Source organism: Pongo abelii, chromosome 10, assembly GCF_028885655.2.
Source record: "Pongo abelii isolate AG06213 chromosome 10, NHGRI_mPonAbe1-v2.0_pri, whole genome shotgun sequence".
Classification (NCBI taxonomy): Eukaryota; Metazoa; Chordata; class Mammalia; order Primates; family Hominidae; genus Pongo; species Pongo abelii.
In genome coordinates, this window is record NC_071995.2 from 11,544,839 (window position 1) to 11,566,155 (window position 21,317).

Here is a 21,317-nt window from a genome sequence, read left to right on the forward strand (position 1 = left end):
CACATAGTTTCACATCTTCTCTTGACTCAATTTCCACATGTCCCAGCCATTGCTGCAGTGGACCTCCTTCCAAATAAATGTCATCACTTTAATATCAGACATTTGCTCTAGTTCTAGACCCCTTGATGATAAGACATTCATTCAGTGTTATAATTATTATTCATTCATTTTTCTATCAGTTTATAATATGGTGATTAAAGTGGTCATTTAGAAAGGATATTAAAAATACTATCTAAAAATTATATTTTAATAAGATAGTTGGTAACTAAATTTTTTTAAATGAAATGTCACTTTTGTTTATATAATAACCAGCTAGAAATACCACAATATAAATATATCATTCGCAATAGAAAAGATACGTGCACTTATACAAAAACCTTTTATATGCTTAGTAAAAAGTATTGTAATAAATGCCATCTTTTTATTTTCCACTTTGCCTTTGTGTCACACATCTGATATAGCTGCATCAGTGCTATATTACAGTGATATTTCCCCTAGAATTGTGGAATAGCCAAACTTTTGCTCTGAGAAATTCTTCTTCTTGGATAATCCTGTAACTTCAATCTAAAACCAGAACAGAAATATTCACACAACTGTAGATTTTGTGATGTGTTACATTTTCATTGGTTCACCACCCCAATATAGTTCATGTATTCAGTCATTCACCAATTAACTTGTTCATCAAAGTATTGTTTTTCAATACCTATTGTATGTGCTATCTTTATGTCCTCGGAGTCTACACTAAGCAAGATCTATATGATCTCCACTTTCATGGTACTTACATTGTACCAGGGAAGATATATGATAAACAAACAAATCATATGTGGAGATGATTTATCTTAAGGTTTAGATAATATTGTTAAAATTGCGTAACACCAGAAATCAATACAGTCACACAGAATTTAGCTGTTGAGCTAGGTTATACATTTTCTTCTTGTAATAGAACTTGCTATCAGTGAATATGTCAACACACTTTCTCTCATTTCATCATTTACACCAAGATTATAATAAAACATATCTTTAAGATTTCCTATCATCAATATATAGATTTCATAGATGCCATAGTTTCTATACCCTCTTTAGATTGAGCTTCTTTTTAAAGTAAGGAAAATTTGAGCTTCTTGAGGAATTTTAAGGATGGAAGATAAAGGAGGAAACTGACAATTCAGGAGCTCAGAGGTGGCTTAGACAAAAAACTAAAATATGTAACATCAGATCTCAACTTCAAAAAAGTTTTTGTTTAATTCAAAAACTGGAAGAGATGACTTTTCTAATTGCATATGGAAACTTATAACAGCACTGAAAAGAGCTCATGATCATGTTTCTTCATCCTTTTTATAGAAATGATTTTTTCTAAGCTATTAACATACTATATTAAATATAATATTCTTCAGTATTGCTTTTGGTACACATAAGAAAATGTACACTAGATATATTTTTCACTCTTGAATTTCATTTTGTGCATTGTTATCTAACAATAATTGTATTTGCTTTATACTAAACATAAAATAAGAATTCATCATGAACGTCTATAATCCCAGCACTTTGGGAGGCTGAGGCAGTGGATCACTTGAGGTCAAGAGTTCGAGACCAGCCTGGCCAACATGGGGAAACCCCATCTCTACTGAAAAAAAAAAAAAAGGAAAGAAAAATATAAAAAATTAGCCATGCACGCATGCCTGGAGTCCCAGCCACTCACGAGGCTGAGGCATGGGAATCACTTGAACCCTGGAGGTTAACATTGCAGTGAGCCAAGATTGCGCCACTGTATTCCAGCCTGGACAACAGAGCAAGACTCCATCTCAAAAAAAAAAAAAAAGAAAAGAGAAAAAAAGAATTCATGGTTAAAAAAAAAAAAAAAAAAACCTACCCCAAAGACACATTCTCATCATTGATTTAGAATTAAATGTCCTTACCATCCAAAAAGTTAGAGGTTCAAACAATGATAGTTAAACAGTTAAACACACTATGGTGCATATACATGATACAAATTACAATGAAAAACAGCAATGATTTTCTGATATAAGCTGTCAGTTCTTAATTATAAATAGAGATCATAAATTCCTCAAATGAACTATCATATAATAAAGTATATGTGTGAAATACACATGGGTTCATAATTCTGAGAAATTTCTTATCCTACTTTGTATAACTGAACAGTTTATATGAAAAATTGATTAAAGGTATGTTATGGTAAATATTAAATTTTCATATACATTCAGACACACACGCATATATATGTTATATATATATACTTTTATATAATAAACTTAGGTAAACGACTTTTCTATGTCTACTTTTGGAAATTACTCAAATACACAGACTACAGAAAAACTTGTAGGAAATATAAAATGTTCCAGACACCATCAATTTGTTTTCTGCTAGAAAACACACAATGCACCTCTTGTGCATCTATGGAGTTGACTGGTTCTGTCCTTTCGACCAGCAAGTCACCTGCCACAAAACTGAAAGAAAGGTCTGCCTTAGTGTCTTGTTCCCCCAAATCAGAATGAATGAGTGGAATGATGGATATATGATTCCAACAGCTTGGCAAAGCATTAAGACAAGTTCTTTCAGTTGCGTCTCAGAATTCCAGAACGATATGATTAGACACAGAAAGTAAATGGCAAGTAATATGAGGAAGGAGGTCACAGTTTGCAGAGCTTTTATGTGGATCTTGGTGCTGGGATCTTGAGATCCTTTGCCATGGAGCTGCATCTTCTTCAGATGTTTACACAGAGAGTAGATTAACAGCAGAACAGATATCAGGGTTAGGGTGAATGGTATCAAGTTTGCTAGAGTGGCTACAGTCAAGTTGGAAAGGTACATTGCATTCCTCAATTTGATCTTCCAAGTTACGTTTCCTTCATATTCTTTTGTCCACACATTTATATATGTGTTTTCCATCACAAGGTGACAAACCAAAAAGAACAAAGCCCCCAACACTATCACCAGAACTACACTCTTAGCCTTCCTTTTTAAGTGATGAAAAATAAGTCTGGAGAAATTGACGATCTTGCGCAAATAAAATATGCTGAGGCTAGTAGCAAGCCAGATGCTGAAATGATTGGTTACTGCCCAGGCATTAGAAACAAAAATTGTTACTTTTAAACTAGATGAAGTCGGATTCAACACAGTTGAATACCAATGTAATAATATTACCCAGAGCAAACCAACTCTGGAGACCGCCAGAGCAGCAATAATTTGATCAGCTGAGGAGATCTTTTGTCTCTTGACCCAGGCAATGAAATTTGTCAGTGCTATAAAGCCATTGGCAAAATTTCCAAGAATAAATGCAACCAGTACTAGAATGGAAAAAACAATGTGTAGAAAACTCATCATGTCTAAACAAAAAAGCAAGTAAAAAATTCAGGCCTAATGTCACTGGTTGTGACTCCTCTGATATTCAGACTTTAAATTAAATATGCACTTGATTCCTGAATGTTCAATAACATTCTTTATACTTTTAAATTCTGTGAACAATGTCAACAGAAAAGCACCAACTTACACTAATGAATGAGTTCAATGCTACCTTTATGGGAAATATTGTTAGTCCCAAAACAACTCAAATTAATTCTTATTCATGCAGTCTCTGTTCTTCCTATAGGCTGAAATTTTTCATACTGATGTTGAAGGGAAAGCTGAATTCTCATTTGCTAGCATTCAAATAAAGACATATCTTCTTTCATTGCTTTGCAATTTTTTCCTTGTTTCACCTTTCCATAATTTGTGTTCAGCCCTTCAGTTGTCAGGGAAATTTTAATACCCAGTACATAGATGACACAGCAAATATTTAGATTGTTAAAAGAGCCTGGTCATATCTAGGATCAAAATCACTATGGATTTATTTTTAATGCCAGATTTAAATACACAGAATCTAAACTTTTTAACAAAATCACCCAAGATTTTCTTGGAAATCACAGGAATGCCAATTCTCCTTATAATTTGGTTGCTGTTAACCAATATTTTTGTATGGCATCACTATTAACAAGCTCATAAACACACACACATAGACACACACACTTTCACTCTTCAAGGATGAAAGGAATTGTTTTCTTATAATGTATGACATGGAAAATGAGTTTCCAGGAGCTCGTCCTGGTGGAATTAGTCCTATTTTTCCCATGCCAGATTTTCAGCCAATAAATAATATTCATGAAACATATCTCTCATACTTAGGCTTTTGGTAATGCTACTTGCAACCTTGTAAATATTCCTGAGTACCAGATCTTTGTCTCATAATTTTGCAGTATCCTCCCACCACAGGTATAGTGACAACCTTGCACTAGGGCTCTGAGTTCGATCATGTAATTTGCTTTGATGAACAGAAAATTACTACACTTTATATCGAAATTTGAGATGGCTTCCACATTAGGCTTTCTTGCTCTTTTCTGCTTATCATGTGAACATGTCCACACTAACACACTGTTCCCAGAATGAGAATGAGTAACTCATGGAATCACATCGCCCCTGCCTGATCCAGCCTTAAATCAGCCAAACTCTAACTAGATCCAAGAGGCAAAACTTGGACCATCTCAAATCACCAGAGCCATCCACCAAACCTCAGCTTAAGAAAACAGAATCCAAAAACATGCAAGATATAAATATCTAACGTGGTTTTGGAGAAGTTTCTTTTGCAGAAAAAGCTAAGTGATATAGATACTCTGCTAAAACAAGAGTGTGAGAGAGATGTGCACTCTTGTTGTATCAGAAATTCAGGAGCCAAAGGAAAAATAGGGTGGAAATATCAAAGTTTTTGTAATATGAGGTGAATATCTAAAACTAGAAGAAAACTTTTGGAAAGATTTGGGGGCTGTAGGTAACAGCATCTCAAATTTCTCCATTTCACAACTAAAATAAGAATTCACTTTAGCTCTCATGAGTTGTATAAGAATGTACATAAATGGTGGATTTTCCCCCTAGGTATATAATGAGCAGAGCAATTAATAATTTTTACATGACATTTCTCGTAATTTTTTTTTTAAATTATATATTTTTTTAATAAAATTTTTTTATTTAAACAAAATTATAATGCACACTTAGAAATGGGCCAAAACAAAAATAGGAAAGAGCAATGTATCATAAACACTTATGTAACCATCATGCAGGGTAAGACATGGAACACTGCAAACAGACTAGGTCCACTTCCAGGCCACTTTCCAAGCTCCCAAACCTTTATTCACATCTCCTGAGATAAGCAATATTCATAATCTATGATGATCATTTGCTTGAATTTCTTTATACTTTACCAACTAGGTTTGAAATCCTAAACCACAGCTTGGTCTGTCCTACTTTGAACTGTGTATAGGTGCAGTCCTGTGTGTTCTTCTTGTTCATGGCTTCTTGCACTAGACATCATGTTTCTGAAATTTAGTTACATAGTTGCATATACATGTGATTAATTTCTTTTCACCTCTCTATACTGCTCCACTGTATGGATTTACTGTAATCTTTCATGTCATTCAATCATCCTTAGTTAATATATATTTGGGCAGTCTATTTTTGAGCTATTATGAATAACTACTATGAGCATTATTTCACATATTATTTGATGCAATTTCTATTACAGGGTCATTAAATGTGGTGTTCAAATTATCCTCACAGACATAGAAAAGTGCAAAAAATAATTTAACTAAATTTGTTCCTGTCACCTTTACCTCCAGTCTCTTTATCGCTATTTGCATATATCTTATCAACGATATATTTAACTCAACAAGATGCTATTATTTTATTCAGTCAACTTTCATTTAGAATTATGCACGTGTTTATCATTTCTGTTAATTTTTATTCCTTGTTGCATGCTTAACCTTGTATTTTCAATATTTTTTATCTGAAAAATATCATTTGGATTTCTGTTCACGAAGATCCTCTATTCTTTTGAAACACACTGAAGACATGATTCCATTGAATTCTACTTTCCATTTTTCTGTTGAAAATCAGGTTGTCATTTAGAAAGTTTTTCCTTTTAAAATTATCTTTTCCTCTGGCTACTTTTCAGATTTTCTATTGGTCTTTGATGTCTTGTGACATTTTATGTTAATTTGTTTTTAGTTATCTTGTCTGACCTTTGATGGTTACTAAAAATATATGGATTAATACATTTTATCACTTTTGGGAAAATCTCCACAACATTGATTCTGCCCTATTTTCTCCCTTTTAATCTTCCAGAAATCCAGAAGTATGTTAGATGCTCTGATTGTAGCATCAATGCCTCTTATCCTCTTAGCTTTGCATTCTTTGTCTTGTGGTCTCTTTGGGCTTCATTCTCTGTAGTTGTCTTCTAATTCACTAATTCTGTCTTCTCCTGTGTCTAACTGGTTGTTAACTCTGTCTATTGGATTCTCAATATTGATTATTTATTTTTTACTCTTATTGTTTTAGTAGCAGAAATAATGTTTTGTTCTCCTTCTATAAATCATTATCTATGGAGAAGCAGGACAAAGTACTGTTACTACCAAGTTTTTTTAAAAAATTGGATTCTTTGTTTGGTTGGTTGGTTTTGTTTTTTTGTTTTTTGTATGCTTGACATGAAAATGCTAACAATTTTCTTCTTTTCCCAAGACTTTGGTCACAAAATAGAATAAAATCTTGGTCTACACATTCCTCCACAAGTTGGAAGAACCTACAAATTGATGTGATGTTAGTAGCTTGTTTTTCTTTTTTTTTTTTCTTTTTTTTGGGGGGGTTAGCAGGTTGTCTGTTGATGAGTCTTCACCACAAACTCTCCCCACAGGGAAATTCAATGAGCTGTGCTGGATCTTAAAATTCCATTCCAATAAATAAATTATAGCACCTCAACCTTAGCTACACCATTCTATTTTACAAATTAAATTTTACTTTTTTTTATTAGCAGAAGTGGAGCTCTGTGCCTTCAAACTTCCTCACTATAAGGTGAGATATAGAAGATTTGAGGGCTTACTACTATTTGATTTATTCTAAAATTCTCACTTTAGATGTGCCAGCAACCTGTGTGGGCCGATGACCTGGGGCAGGATGGGAGAATGCCAGAGGATAGATGCACAAAGGACTGGACACCACCTTGCCTCCTCCCATTCTCCTCAAAACTTCAGCACAACTCTGAAGCAAAGTGTGCTTGTGGGAGAACCCAGAGTTGCCTAAGATTTAATTTCTGCCATCAGGTTAATGGAGCACCTATGGAAATTAAGCTGAGTCTTAAAAATATCCAGGAAGTTAAATTTGTTGTACATGTGAGTTTCTGAACTGCGATTAGTATTTGCTTTACCTGGCATCAGGGAGTGTTATAAATCAATTATTTAAATATTCATGTAAGGTGTAAAAAGGAGTAGAAGTACACGTATCAAATTTCCATAAATAAACTTTGCAATAGAAACATAATTTATACTATTAATCCTTTGTCAATAAAATGTGGAAAGGTTTACAAATAAATAAAATAAAATCTTCACTTTAGAAGTAAGAGCTTGATCATGAAGTGGCTTATTTATCTTTCTAATTAAGGAATTTTATTAACACCACAACTAAATCTTTCTTATAGTGTTCCTAAGATCAGTTTAAGGTTATCTATAATGATTTGCTTAAGCAATGTATTTTAAACTAAACTATACCTAATTTCTAAATCTAAATGTATTTGGCTCAACTTGAAATTTTCTGTTTTCTAATGTAACTTTCCCACAATGATAATCTTTTAAAAATTTATTAGATATTATCCAAATTATGTATGTAAGCATTTCAAAAATAAATCATTTAATGAGATAGATGTAGATGATGATTGATGATGATGATAATGTCAGCTAAAAGGGGCCATACTCTTCTATAAGTGTGACTTCAATCGTGTTTTCTAAGTGCTACGTTTCAGGGTGATGGGCTCATGAACTTGTTTCTTATATTATTCTCAGCATCAGGCACAGACAAAGATCCTCAGACAGTATTTCATTAAGAATAAGTTAAAACCAATGTATTTCCAATGATTTACTGACTATTTTTTTTCTTTTACCACATTCTGAAAATCATGACAAAAATGCCCTACAACAAAGAGTATTCTCCTTTGGGCTGTTTAATTTTCACTGCACTTTCATATGAACTTCATATATACAAATCCTCTATACAATTATATAGCATACAAGCTGTATTTTATCTTTTAATAGTATCATTAGCAGGCAAAATTCTCTCAACTGCTTATTTACAATCTCAGCTACTGTCACTAAATCTGGGTTATTCTATCATAGCAGTCAAAGTAATACTACATATACACAAGCACACTCAAAGATTACACTAAATATGTTTTATAGCTTAACAGTTATATTTCTGTTTTCTTCTCTAATACAGTAAAAAAATTAACAGTAAAAAAATATTTTCCCCAACACATATGCCGCGCACATGCATAGTATTGTGATCTTTGAATGGTAACAACATGAGTATAATTATTTCATTTAGGGATAAATGTAGCAAAAATTGTCCTATACACTTAATATCTATAGTCCTACATACTTTAATATTTGTACTTTATGAAAAATTCCCTAATTGCTGCCAATTTGAAATGTGTATCATGAATAATTAAATTGGAAACAAGAAAAAAGTCTATTGCAACATAGTTGTTCAAAATCTGATGTTTCAAATTAAGATTAGCATTAAGAATGTGGATGTACACTTCCTGCTTATATCTTTCTTTTTTAAATTAATTTTTAAAAGTATAAAATTTTATCCTTATTTCTTACTACTGTAATGTTGTATTCTTCTTTATTCAGCAAAACTCTAATTACAATGGTACATGTAAGAATATATTGTTTCAGCTTAATTTTATATTCATTAATTTACTTAATATTTCTGCTTTTAAAATATTTTCATTATTCTGGAACCTAACATATGTAGGGAAAGCAATAAAACCTAAATGCACAGTAAGAGGAAAAAAGAATGTAACATTAACACTCATATTCCACACTTTCGTCACAAAGTAGAATTTGCCAGCAATCCATTCATTCCCCATATATGCTTTCTTGTTGATATGATTTCCCTTTGGTTTCTTCCCTCCCAAGTATCCCAGTTATGGTAATCACTTATATGTTTCACTTTACAGTTTTGTCACCAATGTAATAAATTATAAGAATTTATTTCAAATTATAAGAATTTTAAAAACTTAAAATAATTTATAATTCCCTTTATAAGAAGTTATAATTTCTTTTATAAAATGTTATAATTTATTTTATAAGGAGTTATAAGAATTTATAATTTCTTTTATAAGGAACTATAAGAATTTATAATTTATTTTATAAGCAATTATCAGAATTTATAATTTCTTTTATAAGCAATTATAAGAATTTATTTGCAAAAATATAAAAAATTCTTGCAAATTTCATATAAATGCGATTATATTGAATGTTTTTGATGTTAATAATTACTATTATATCTGTATATATTGCTATCCATGTAAATCAAATTTATTCATTTTCCTTTTTATATATATTCTTTGTAAACATGTCCCTCTAGTTTGTTCATTTTGATTGCTGTATAGCATTCTATTTGTATGCCATAATTTATTTATCCATTTTATTACTGATGGTCATTTGGGAGACTTCTCAACTTTAGCTATTAAAACTCAGCGATAGATACTTGTATATGTATTCTGATATGAGTGCAAATCCTGGGTCTTAGGATGTGATCCTTCATCTTATTCAAATAATGTCACACTCAGACAAAGTAATTGCACTGATTTATAGTCCTAGGAGCAGTGTATGAAAATTCCCACTGCTTCATATGCTTTCCAAAATTAGTAGCATAATTTTTGCACTTTCATATTTATATAAAATATAATTAAACTTGGCCAGGCATGGTGGCTCATGCCTGTAATCCCAGCAATTTGGGAAGCCAAGGCAGGTGGATAACCTCAGGTAAGGAGTTCAAGGCCAGACTGGCCAACATGGTGAAAAAATACTAAAATACAAAAAATACTAAAAATACAAAAATTAGCCCCGTGTGGTGATGCACACCTGTAATCCCAGCTATTCAGGAGGCTGAGGCAGGAGAATCGAGTGAATCCGGAGGCAGAGGTTGCAGTGAGCTGAGATCACACCACTGGACTCCAACCTGGACCACAAAGTGAGACTCTGTCTCAAAAATAAATAAAATAAAATATTATTAAACTTAACATTTTACAAACCTTTTTCTATTATAATTCAGAATGTATCTTTAGTTGAAAAATTATATCACTCTCTTAATTCTATAACTATAATTTCATGCACATTTATTAGGGATTAGTTACATATTTCATATATTTATTTGTTCATATTTCATTATTAATTTTTCTAATTTTTTCTTGAAGTTTCAAATACTTTTTTGTTATGAGCAAGTGTAATTATACTGGAGATATTTCCTTTAATCAATCATTATGTCAAATGACTTCGAGAAAATATGATTCGTTCATGGCATATTGTAGGGGAAATTTCAGGATTGTTTAACAACTCCTAAAAGGAAACAAAGAAAAAATATTAAAATATAAAAATAGTCTATAAGTTCAATAATAGCTGTCCATGGTAAAACACAAATCCTACCATTACCAGTATGGAAAACATGATTGGTAGTAAACATATCATGTCTGAATTCTTTTTAAGGCAGGTCTAATATCACCGGACAAGATTTCCTTTAAGGTCCTGACCTTGAATTCTGTGTGCACCTGATTTCTGAATGTGCGTTAACGCTCTTGTTCTTTTTAAATTCTCTGACCAGTGTCAAACAGGAAAGCACCAGGGCATGCTAATAAATGAATTCAATGCTGTCCTTATGGAAAACATGATAATTTCTAAAACAGCTCAAATGAACTTCTGTTCAAACGCTATGTCCTGGCTATAAGATGAAATTTTTCACACTGATGTTGAAGTGAAAAATGAATTCTCATTGGCTAGCATGCAAATAAAGACGTATTCTGTTTCCTTGTTTTGCAGTACTTTTCCTTGTTTAACCTCTCTATAATTTGTGTTCAGCAATATCAGTTGTTAGGGAAATTTTAAAAAGCAACACATAGTTCCTACATTGGATATCTAAATTGTTAAAAGGAACTTTGTTGTAACTAGAATCATGACCACTGTGGATTGATTTTTTAAATGTCAGATTTATGTAAACAGAATCCAAAGTTTTCTTATCAAAAGAATCCAAGGTTTTCTTGGGAAGCGCAAAAAGGCCAATACTCTTTAAAATCTGCTTGCTGCTAATATGTTTGTATACGTCTATTGTTAACAAACTCATTAACACAAACACACACATGCATACACGCCCCTCATGGATGGGAGGAATTATTGTCCTGTAATTTCCAAAATGGAAAATCAATTTCAGGCAAGTCATCCAGGTTGAAATAGCCCTACTTTCCCTCTCACCCTTTTCAATCAATTTTCAATATTTATAAACTTATCTCTCATGCTTAAGCTTTTGAATAAGTTATTCTCTCGAGTCTAGCTAATATTTAAATATGAACTGTTTAATTAAAATATTCAGCAATTTTTAAAATATTCCTTGGGCACTTATAAAAAAACATGTATTTTCCATTGAAGACTCTAGACTTCCCTTGGTATGAATATTCACTTTTATTTTTCTCTGTTTAATTTATTTTTGATTACTCTATTAAGAAGAATAGATGTTAGTATTAGTCTCCAATCTTGTTTTTTACTTCTTTTTCAGGTTTTACCGTATAATTGTTTCTAAGAGATCTTGGAGTCAGACTGCCAAGAGAGGAAACCAGTTTTTCTGCTTCATATAGGGACGATTCTGAGACTCCATTTTACAACTGCTCTCTGCCTCAGTATGATCACCAAAAAACGCAGATGATAATAATATTATCTTTGGGTAGTCTTTGTGAGGAGTTAGTATAGCATTTGTATAACTGCTTTCCATTTTACCTGTCTGGGACAGGAAAAAACAAAGATGATTAGTTACTGATTTGATCCTGTGTTACTAGATATTTAGGAGATGCCAGTGAAAACTTCCATTTCTTTTTTCCTTTTCTTTTTTTTTTTTTTTTCTGAGACAGGCTCTTGCTCTCTCACCCAAGCTGGAGTGCAGTGGCACAATCATACCTCGCTGTAGTCTTGAACTCCTGGACACAAGTGATACTCTTGCCTTCCTGCCTCAGCTTGCCAAGAAACGGGAACTACAGGCATGCACCACCAAGCCTGCTAATTTTAAAATTTTTGTGAAGACAGGGTTTCCCTATGTTGCCTAATCTAGTCTCGAACTCCTGGGCTCAAGTGATTCTTCAACCTTGTCCTCTCAAAGTGCTGGGACTACAGTTATGAGCATCAGTGCCTGGCTAAGAACTTCCATTTTTGAGTAGAATACAGCAACTTCAAGAAGGGAAGATATCCTTCTGCAACAACTAAGATAAGAGAAATAAAAGGCCAAAAATAATTTTTAAATTCATCAGAGAATTGTACAAGCAACGAACACCAGCTGAACTGAAATCCAGCACGAGAGCTTTTATAGATGAATAGTTAGTTTGTATGTTCAGTGCAATCCTTATCAAATTCCAGCAGGCATTTTTTTTTTGGATAAAATGAAAAACTAGTCCTAAAATATATCTGGAAATACCAAGTTACCAGACAACCAAAAGAAATTTTAAAAAATAACAAAGTTGGCCGGGTGCGGTGGCTGACGCCTGTAATCCCGGCATGCTGGGATGGATCACAAGGTCAGGAGATCGAGACCATCCTGGCTAACACGGTGAAACCCTGTTTCTATTAAAAATACAAAAAATTAGTCGGATGTGATGGTGAGCGCCTGTAGTCCCAGCTACTCTGAAGGCTGAGGCAGGAGAATGACACGAATCCAGGAGGCGGAGCTTGCAGTGAGCCAAGATCATGCCACTGCACTCCAGCCCGGGTGACAGAGCAAGACTCAGTCTCAATAAAATAAAATAAATTAAAATAATAAAATAAAATAAGAAAATAAAAACAAAGTTGCAGAATTACACTTTCTGATTTCAAAGCTTACTACAAAGCTGCACTTATCAGGATGGTGTGGTGTTGGCATTACAGTAGACAAAAAGAACATAAAATATAACCGAGTCTAGAAATTGACATTCATGGTCATTGAGTTCAAAAAGACTACCATTGCAGTTGAATAGGAGTTAATAATTTTTTCAACAATTGATACTGAGAAAATTGAATATCCACATGCATAAAGAAGAATTTATATCCTATTTCATACCATACCAAAAAAAACCTCATATTTAATCATAGAGTGACATGTAAAAACTAGGATTAGTAACTGAGATACAAACACATATTAATTGTACCAAATGCAAGTAATAAATGTTATGGGTGCTCCCTAGATTTTGTAGTGTTTTTGTTTGTTTGTTTGTTTGAGACACAGTCTCACTCTGTGGCCCAGGCTGGAGTGAAGTGGTGCAAACTTGGTTCACTGCAGCCTCCAACTGCAGGCTCAAGAAATCTCCTGCCTTAGCCTCCTGAGCAACTGGTACTACAGGCTACAAGCACACACCACCACACCTGACTAATTCTTGTATTTTTGATAGAAACAGAGTTTGGCCATGTCTCCCAGGCTGATCTTGAACTCCTGGGCTCAAGCAATCCACCTGCTTTGGTCTCCCAAAGTGCTCCATTAAAGGCTGAGCCGCCACCCCGACCCCAATAGTGGTACTTCTAAATCTAACTTTAACATTTGAAGGAGAAATGTTATATGTGAATAAATAAATAATGTATATGAATAATCACCAATATTCCTCTCTATTGAACCATTCGCCTACATTGTCAGTAAGGACAATACATGAAATCACCAACCAAACAGGCATAATTGATCAGAGACTGAAGAATTAAGACCTTGGGCAGTCTGATAGTTTCAGTTTAGAGACAAGAGGAAGAACTAGCAAGGAGACCGAGAAGTGGTGCCCATTGAACAAGGATAAAATCAGGAGAGGGCAGCATCCTGGGATGCAAATAAACTATGTTCAATGATGCTGATAGGTCATGCAACATGAAGATTAAGCACTGGCAACACAGACTCGCTGGTGATCTTACAAAGGTCAGAATCAATGAAATGATGACAGCAATAGCCTCATTGGAATGGGTTCATGAGCCAATAGTCAAAGAGGCTTCTTACCTTGATAAAATACTTATCAACCAAGAGGAAAACAGAGCTAAAAAGCTGATTCCTGAGGTCAGCCTTTGACGCGGAAAATCAAAGACCCTTAGCCAGTTCTCAGGACTGAACCAATTCAGAGAAGCAGATTTCAATGACTGAAGGAAAGCTTAAGTCCTCCTGATGAAGGATGCTGAAAATTCACAAGAGTATTCAGGATGTATTCATATGCTCCTTTCTCAAAGACCTGTAGCCATTTACTACATATCAGTAACAAGAAGAAAGGACACATATCCATACTATCTAAGAATTTTAGGTATGTGGACTTAACTAACACTAACACCTAGGTACCCAAAAAGACACTGTGGCCCACTGGATGGAGTGAAAGATTATTTAATTTTTTGTGTGTGTGTTATTTTGTTTTGATTTGGGTTTCTTTAAAGGCACAGTCTCACTCTGTCACCGAGGCTGTAGTATAGTGGCAGGATCATAGCCCACTGCAGCCTTGAATTCCTGGGTTTGTAACAGAGTGCCCCGATTTTTTCTAAGAAAAAGGGAATGAGTTACTATTTTTTAAATCTATTTATTTATTTATTTTGAGACCGAGTTATGAAGATGGCTAATTTTTGTATTTTTGGTAGAGAAGGGGTTTTGCTATGTTGCCCAGGCTGGTCTCACTATTATTTTTTATAATGTTCTTTTCTTCTTCTCTCCCCTTTCCTTCTGCTCCCATTTCCTGCTTAGCCCTTCAGAAATGCAAATATCACTTTTTACCTCCCCCTCACCAGACATTCCCTGCAAGGCAAGTTCATCTAACTATGTGCTCTAGGACAGTTCTCTCCTGGAGAGTTGACAGTCAGTTTGCAGACCAAAGCATACCCACCATGAATTTTTACTTCCAGGGAGTGGCCTTGGAACTTTCACGCTCTGGGGTTGCCTCAGGACTTTCATCCACCGGGAGAGCATATCGAAAGCATACCCACTTGGCCACTTTTACAACTTATTTCTGCTCAGGAAGGCACCAGTTCAACTGTCTGGTAGATAAGGCACCAGCTTGCAGGAGGACCCTCTGCCCTTGGCTCAGTTCCCCCATTATGTTATAAAAGTGCCTATTTTCTGTTCCAAATGTGAAGTGGTACATTTAAAGGCAGGACTCTTTCTTCCCCTTCCCCAACCTAGCTTTGGAATAAATTTGCTATTTTTATACCAGGCCTCACTCCTGTTAATAGGACTCTGCTTGTGGCCACCAACTAACCCACATTTTGGTTATAGGTTCAAGGGATCATCCTTCCTTAGCATCCTGGGTAACTGGAACTAAAGGTGAGTACCACCATGTCAAACTAAAGTTTATTTTGGTTTTTCTTTTTTCTTTTTTTTCTTTCTTTTTTTCTTCTTTTTTTTTTCTTTTTCTTTCTTTTTTTTTTTTTTTTTAAATAGAGACAGGATCTTGCCATGTTGCCCAGGGTGGTCTCAAACTCCTGGACTCAAGGGAGCTTCTCACTTCGGCTTCCTACAGTGCTAGGGCTTCAGACAGAAGCCAGCACTCCTAGCGTGGAGTGAAACTTTCTGAAGGTCAGATGTTACCTAGAGCTTTGGCTCATGTCCATCCCAATGTGAATCTAATGAGTTTGTCATTATTACTCACCCCTTCCTGAATGTGTAATTGAAATGGACTCAAATGGCAGCTGGCAGAGCTCTCAGGTTCTTCCTGACCTGTAGAGTAAGAAATGTTATTACAGCAGGGCCAAGGGGAAGCCTCTGAAATTCCCCCCTACTGGCAACAATGAATAAAAAGTCATAACTGCATTCTCCAAGGAACAGAATTGGTCACTGCTGTGAAAAAACACTTGAAAGTTACAGGGGAGAGTAGTCCTTTTAATATCCCTATTCAGTTATCCTGTCTGGCCTCTAACAAAACCAAATGGATTACAAAATAAATGCAGATTACCACAAACTGAAATCACGACTTACCAATGGTCTCCAGGATGTGGGTCTCCACTGAGCATAGCATAGCTTCTGGCACTTTGTATATGGCTCTTGATTTGGTGAACATTTCATATTTGACACCCATTTGGGAGTAAAACGAAAACAATTTGTCTTTCTGTGGTAAGAGAAAGAGCCGTGCTTCACTGTTTTATGTCAGGGCTATGCCACTTCTGCTCTCAGTTTAATTGACATTTTGCAAAACATCATGTTAATTCAATATATTAATAGTATTACATAACTTGGTACACATAAGCAGGAAGTAGCAAGTTCCTCAAATGTAGTAAAACACTTAAACATTAAAAAGAAGTAAAATCCCAGAAGAAGAGAGAAAAATCCGAGCAGATTCAGGGACGTACAAAATAGATGTTGTTTTTTAGGGGTCCAATGCTCCTGGTCCACATGTTGAAACATCCTTTTTTAAAGTAAATGGCATGTTGCCCTATATATATTTCCTATCATTAAAAAAGAGGCACAGTGTTTGTTGGGTCTCTTGGGATTTGGGAGCCAACATAGTCTGCATTTGAGGATATTGCTCTAACTCATTAATGGAGTCTTCCTAAAGACTATTGGTTTCCAGTGAAATTCAGAACAAGATATCTCTGCAACAGGTGTAGACTTCGGTCCAAGCTGCGCTGGCCATTGTGCCAGATAATTCAGCAGAAGTCAAAGCTGCTACAGACATGCATAGTGGACATTATAGAACTCTGTGCATGTCTCTGACAAGCCCATAGGAGAGGGGAGAGAAGACCCCTAGGGAATTAGTGTAAGACCATTTGTTCTCCAGCACAGAAGTATCTTCTGTCTGAAAAATAAAATAGCAAGTGCAGAACATTAATCCAAGCATACAGCCCCTCTAAGTATAAGGCCCTGTGTAATTGCACAAGTCATATGCTCATAAAACTAGCCACAATTGGAGGGCATGAGCACATCTGAGTGGCACAGGAAGTGGACTCTACTGGGCACAAACATGTGCTTCCTCAGATTCCCTTGACTGTCTCTTATTCGGTTAGTCAGCACATTGGCTGATCCAGATCATCCTTCTATCTGGGACTTGAATGGAACACCAGACTGTGGGCATGAGGTCTTGTGACCAAAAAGCAGGTTTGTTGCTCACCGCATGTAGAGTCTAATTTAAAAGAGTGAGTTTGAAACAAACAAACAAAAGGCAATTTATTCCAAAGCTAGCTTAGGGGAAGGAACACAAAGCATCATGACTTTAAATGTGCTGCTTCAAATTTGGAGCAGAAAGCAAGCATTTTTATATAGCTGGGGAGAAAATCAGCAAGGGCAAGAGAACCCCTACTACTAGGAAGTTGAGGTGGTGCCTTCCTGGAAAGAAGTTGTAAAGGTGGCCAAGTAGGCATGCTTCCAACATATCCTTCTAGTGGGTGGAGTTCCGAGGTGACCCACCAGAGGTGAGAGTTCCATGGGGGCATGCTTTTGTCAAGGTGTTCAAACTAGAGCAACTCCATCTTGGATAAGGGCTGGGTAAAACGAGGCTGAGACTCGCTGTGCTACATTCCAAGGAGGTTAGGCATTCTTCATCGCAGGATGAGATAGGAGGTCTGCACAAGATATAGGTCACAAAGACCTTAGTGATAAAACAGGATGCAATAAAGAAGTCAGCCAAAACCAAGATGGCAACAAAAGTGACCTCTGGTTGTCTTCCCTGATCATTATACACTAATCATAATGCTTTAACATGCTGAAAGAGATTCCCACCAGCCATGACAGTTTACAAATGCCATAACAACATCTGGAAGCTACTCTATATGGTCTATAAGGAAGAGAAAACTTCCATTCTGTAAATTCATAAATAATTCACCCCTTGTTTCGCATATGATCAAGAAATAACCATAAAAATAGTCAACCAGCAGCTCTGGGGGCTACTCTGCCTATGGAGTAGGCGTTCTTTCATTCCTTTGCTTTCTTAATAAACTTGCTTTCACTTTACTCTATGGACTCATACTAAATTCTTTCTTTCTCAAAATCCAGGAAGTCTCTCTTGGGGTCTGAATCCAGATGACTTTTTGGTAACACTTTGGTCTACAAATCAACTGTCAACTCTCAAGGGAGAGATCGCTCTTGGAGCACATAGTGAGATGAACTTGCCCTGTAGGGAATGTCTGGTGAGGTGGAGGTAAACAGTGATATTTGCAGTCCTATAGGGTTAAGCAGAAAACAAGAAACACAGGGAAAGGGCAGAGAAGAAAAGAGAAGAATAAAAAATAATTACACTATATTTTAGAAAAATAGGGGTACTTGTGTTCCCAGACCAAACAAAAGGTTGGTTTGCTTATTCTCGTGGCCCAATAACAAGATACAGATACACTGGAAGAGAAGGGAGTTTTTATTTCTGTAACCAGTTGCAGGGAGAAGGCCTGGAAATTATTGCCAGATCAACTCAAAATTACAGTTTTTCCAGAGCTTATATACCTTCTAAGCTATAAGTCTATGCGTAACTGAGCATTCATGTAAAGACATATTGATTAACATCTTTTAATCTATAACTAACATCTGAGTCTTGAAGACCTTCCTCTGGAGCCTCCATAAATTTACTTAATCTAAATGGGTCCAGGTGCTGGGGTGATCACCCTTATCTTGTCTCCTGCTAAATCATGGAGGTTTGGGGAGTTCCTTCAGACCCCCAATAAACTTGTTTGTGGAGACCTGGGGAATTTCTTCAGACCCCTAATAAAATTTGTTTAATCCTAAACGGGTCCTGTTAAGAATTCATTTGTTATCTTAACATGCTCCAAGGCCCAGGAAAGGCCTAGGCAAAACTCTTGGTGGGCTTTTGTTACATTCCAGCCTTTGTGTGAGGGCACTGGCCCTATCAGCTTTTAATATGTAACTTAACCAGCTGGGCATGGTGGCTCACGCCTGTAATCCCAGCACTTTGGGAGGCTGAGGCAGGTGGATGACGAGGTCAGGAGATCGAGACCATCCTGGCTAATACGGTGAAACCCCGTCTCTAATAAAAATACAAAAAATTAGCCGGGCGTGGTGGTGGGCGCCTGTAGTCCTAGCTACTCTGGAGGCTGAGGGAGGAGAGTGGCCTGAACCCAGGAGGCGGAGCTTGCAGTGAGCCGAGATCACGCCACTGCACTCCAGCCTGGGAGGCAGAGTGAGACTCCGTCTCAAAAAAAAAAAAAAAAGAAAAGAAAAATTTATATATATATATTTAACTTAACCACTCAGCTGAAGCAGTTGTTATGGAGGCCTGCGTTAGTGAGACCGGGCCTGCCACACTTAGATACAGTCTGTCTTTCTAAACAGCCACCAAGGGGTTGGATAATGTAAGAAAGAAAAGCAAGATAGTGTTTCTCCCTCGGGTAAACCATGACCAAAGAGAAACAGAAAACAAGAGACAGCTGAGCAGATATATTCTCCCTCCTCTCTCTCTTCCGTGGACTAATGCTAGCTGTGGTTTCCCCTTGCAGCCCTTCTGGAAAAGTACTGGGAGCCAAGTGCACGCATCTGATGACCACCATGCTGTCTCTCTCACCTCATTGTGAAGTGGCCACCAGGAGAGTCATATCACACATCACAACACATTGTTTCACACCTGCTGTTGCCTCGGCCTCTGCATGTCCCCCTCATGGCCGCCCTGGATTTACCTAAAAAATAAATGTCATCACTGTCATATCAGGCATTGGCTCTGGTTTTAGATGCCTGATGCTAAGATATTCATTCAGTTGTACAATTATTCATTCACTTTTCTGTGAGTTTATAATATGGCAATTAAAATGTTTATTTAGAAAGGATACTAAACAAAATAACATTTAAGTAAGATGGCTGGTTACCAACTCAATTTTTAAAAATCAAATGCCATTTTTGTTTATATAATAACCAGCTAGAAAATATCATAAAAAAATAAGTCATTCACAATAGAAAAAATCTGTGCAAATATGTCAAAATCTTTTATGTGCTTTTCAAAAAGTATTTTAATAGGTGCCATCTAATTTTGATATCCCACCTCGTCTCCACTTCACACACTTAACAGAGCTGCATCGAGGCTACATTCTAGTGATATTTCCCTAGAACTGTGGAACAGTCAAACTTTTGCTCTGAGAAATCTGTCTTCAAGCTTGTAAACTCAACCTGAAACCAGAACACGGAAATTCATGCAACTCCAGATTTGTGATGAGTTTCATTTTCACAGGTTTACTACATCAATTTATCCATCTACCCACCCGTTTATTTGTTCATTAACATATCATTTTTGACCATGTCTTTGTGCTTTTAGGTCCTGTGAGTCCAGAGAAAGCAAGACAAATATGATCTCTCCTTTTACGGTGCTTACTTTGTACTGGGGAAGATATATGATAAACAAATAAATATATAAATTAGATGTGGATATTATTTATCTTAAGGTTTAAATAGCATTATTATCATTTTATAAAACCAAGAATTAATACACTCACATAGAATATAGCTGTTCAACAAGGCTGTATGTTTCCTTCTTATAATAGAACGTGCTATCAATTGATATGTCGACACACTTTCTGTCGTTGCATCATTTACACCAAGATTATAATAAAACATATCTTTAACACATTCCTGTCATCAATATACTGATTTCAGAGATTTTTTTTTAACATTTGCGGAAAGTTTCATTCAGTTATGATCCAGTTTCTACAGCCTCTTTACACTGAGCTTTTTCTTAAGATAGGAAATATTTCAGTTCTTAAGGAGTTTTAAGGATGGAAGATGAAAGAGAAAATTGGCTATTCCAGGGCTCAGAGGTGGCTTAGAAAAAAATTGAAATATTTGACATTAGGCTTCAACTTCAAAAAATGTTTTCTTTAATTCAAAAACCGGAAAAAATGACTTTTCTAACTGCATATGGAAACTTATAACAGCATTGAGATGAGATCATGATTATGCTTTTCATTCCTATTAGAGAAACAATTTTTTTCTAAGCTATTCACAAAATAATATTAAATCTCATATTCCTTAGTACTGTTTTTTATACACATATACAAAATTTTCTCTAGATATATTTGTCACCCTTTAATTTTATTGTGTGCCTCATTATCTAACAATAATTTTATTTGCTTTATACTGAACATAAAATAAGAATTCATAATGAAATAAACCCTATCCCCAAAGTTACATGCTCACCACTAATTTGGAATTGAATGTCTTTACCATCCAAAAAATTACAGGTTCAAACGAGGAAAGTTAAGCACACTGTGGTGCATATATGTGGTACAAATTACAATGAAAAACAAGGGTTTCCTGATACAAGCTGTCAGTTTTTACTTATA

The 21,317-nt window shown here is 35.5% G+C and overlaps 4 protein-coding genes across 4 annotated transcripts in view; all 4 read right to left on the reverse strand.

The window, feature by feature from the left end:
* Positions 1-21,317, reverse strand: part of LOC100440863 (taste receptor type 2 member 30) — a 246,589-nt gene that overhangs the window by 72,616 nt on the left and 152,656 nt on the right. Inside the window, 3 exon segments of the mRNA XM_063712031.1 lie at positions 15,704-15,771; positions 16,030-16,159; positions 19,553-19,664. The gene's annotated coding sequence lies outside the window, so the exon portion shown is untranslated.
* LOC100439397 (taste receptor type 2 member 64-like) overlaps positions 1-21,317 on the reverse strand; it is a 152,154-nt gene that overhangs the window by 72,616 nt on the left and 58,221 nt on the right. The window contains exons 3-5 of the mRNA XM_063712030.1: positions 19,553-19,664; positions 16,030-16,159; positions 15,704-15,771 (exon numbers count right to left, since the gene is read on the reverse strand). The gene's annotated coding sequence lies outside the window, so the exon portion shown is untranslated. The remainder of the gene's footprint in view (positions 1-15,703; positions 15,772-16,029; positions 16,160-19,552; positions 19,665-21,317) is intronic.
* The window catches only part of LOC100438310 (taste receptor type 2 member 19), a 110,449-nt gene that overhangs the window by 72,616 nt on the left and 16,516 nt on the right, over positions 1-21,317 (reverse strand). The window contains exons 2-4 of the mRNA XM_063712029.1: positions 19,553-19,664; positions 16,030-16,159; positions 15,704-15,771 (exon numbers count right to left, since the gene is read on the reverse strand). The gene's annotated coding sequence lies outside the window, so the exon portion shown is untranslated. The remainder of the gene's footprint in view (positions 1-15,703; positions 15,772-16,029; positions 16,160-19,552; positions 19,665-21,317) is intronic.
* Positions 73-9,155, reverse strand: LOC100438669 (taste receptor type 2 member 20). Its single transcript, XM_054526830.2, has one exon. It carries the CDS (start codon positions 3,340-3,342, stop codon positions 2,413-2,415), a length of 930 nt encoding a protein of 309 aa, XP_054382805.1. The 5' UTR covers positions 3,343-9,155; the 3' UTR covers positions 73-2,412.

Bases quoted from the DNA above. Each gene is read 5' to 3' on its own strand.
- LOC100438669 (XM_054526830.2), bottom strand. From the start codon at position 3,342: ATGATGAGTTTTCTACACATTGTTTTTTCCATTCTAGTACTGGTTGCA.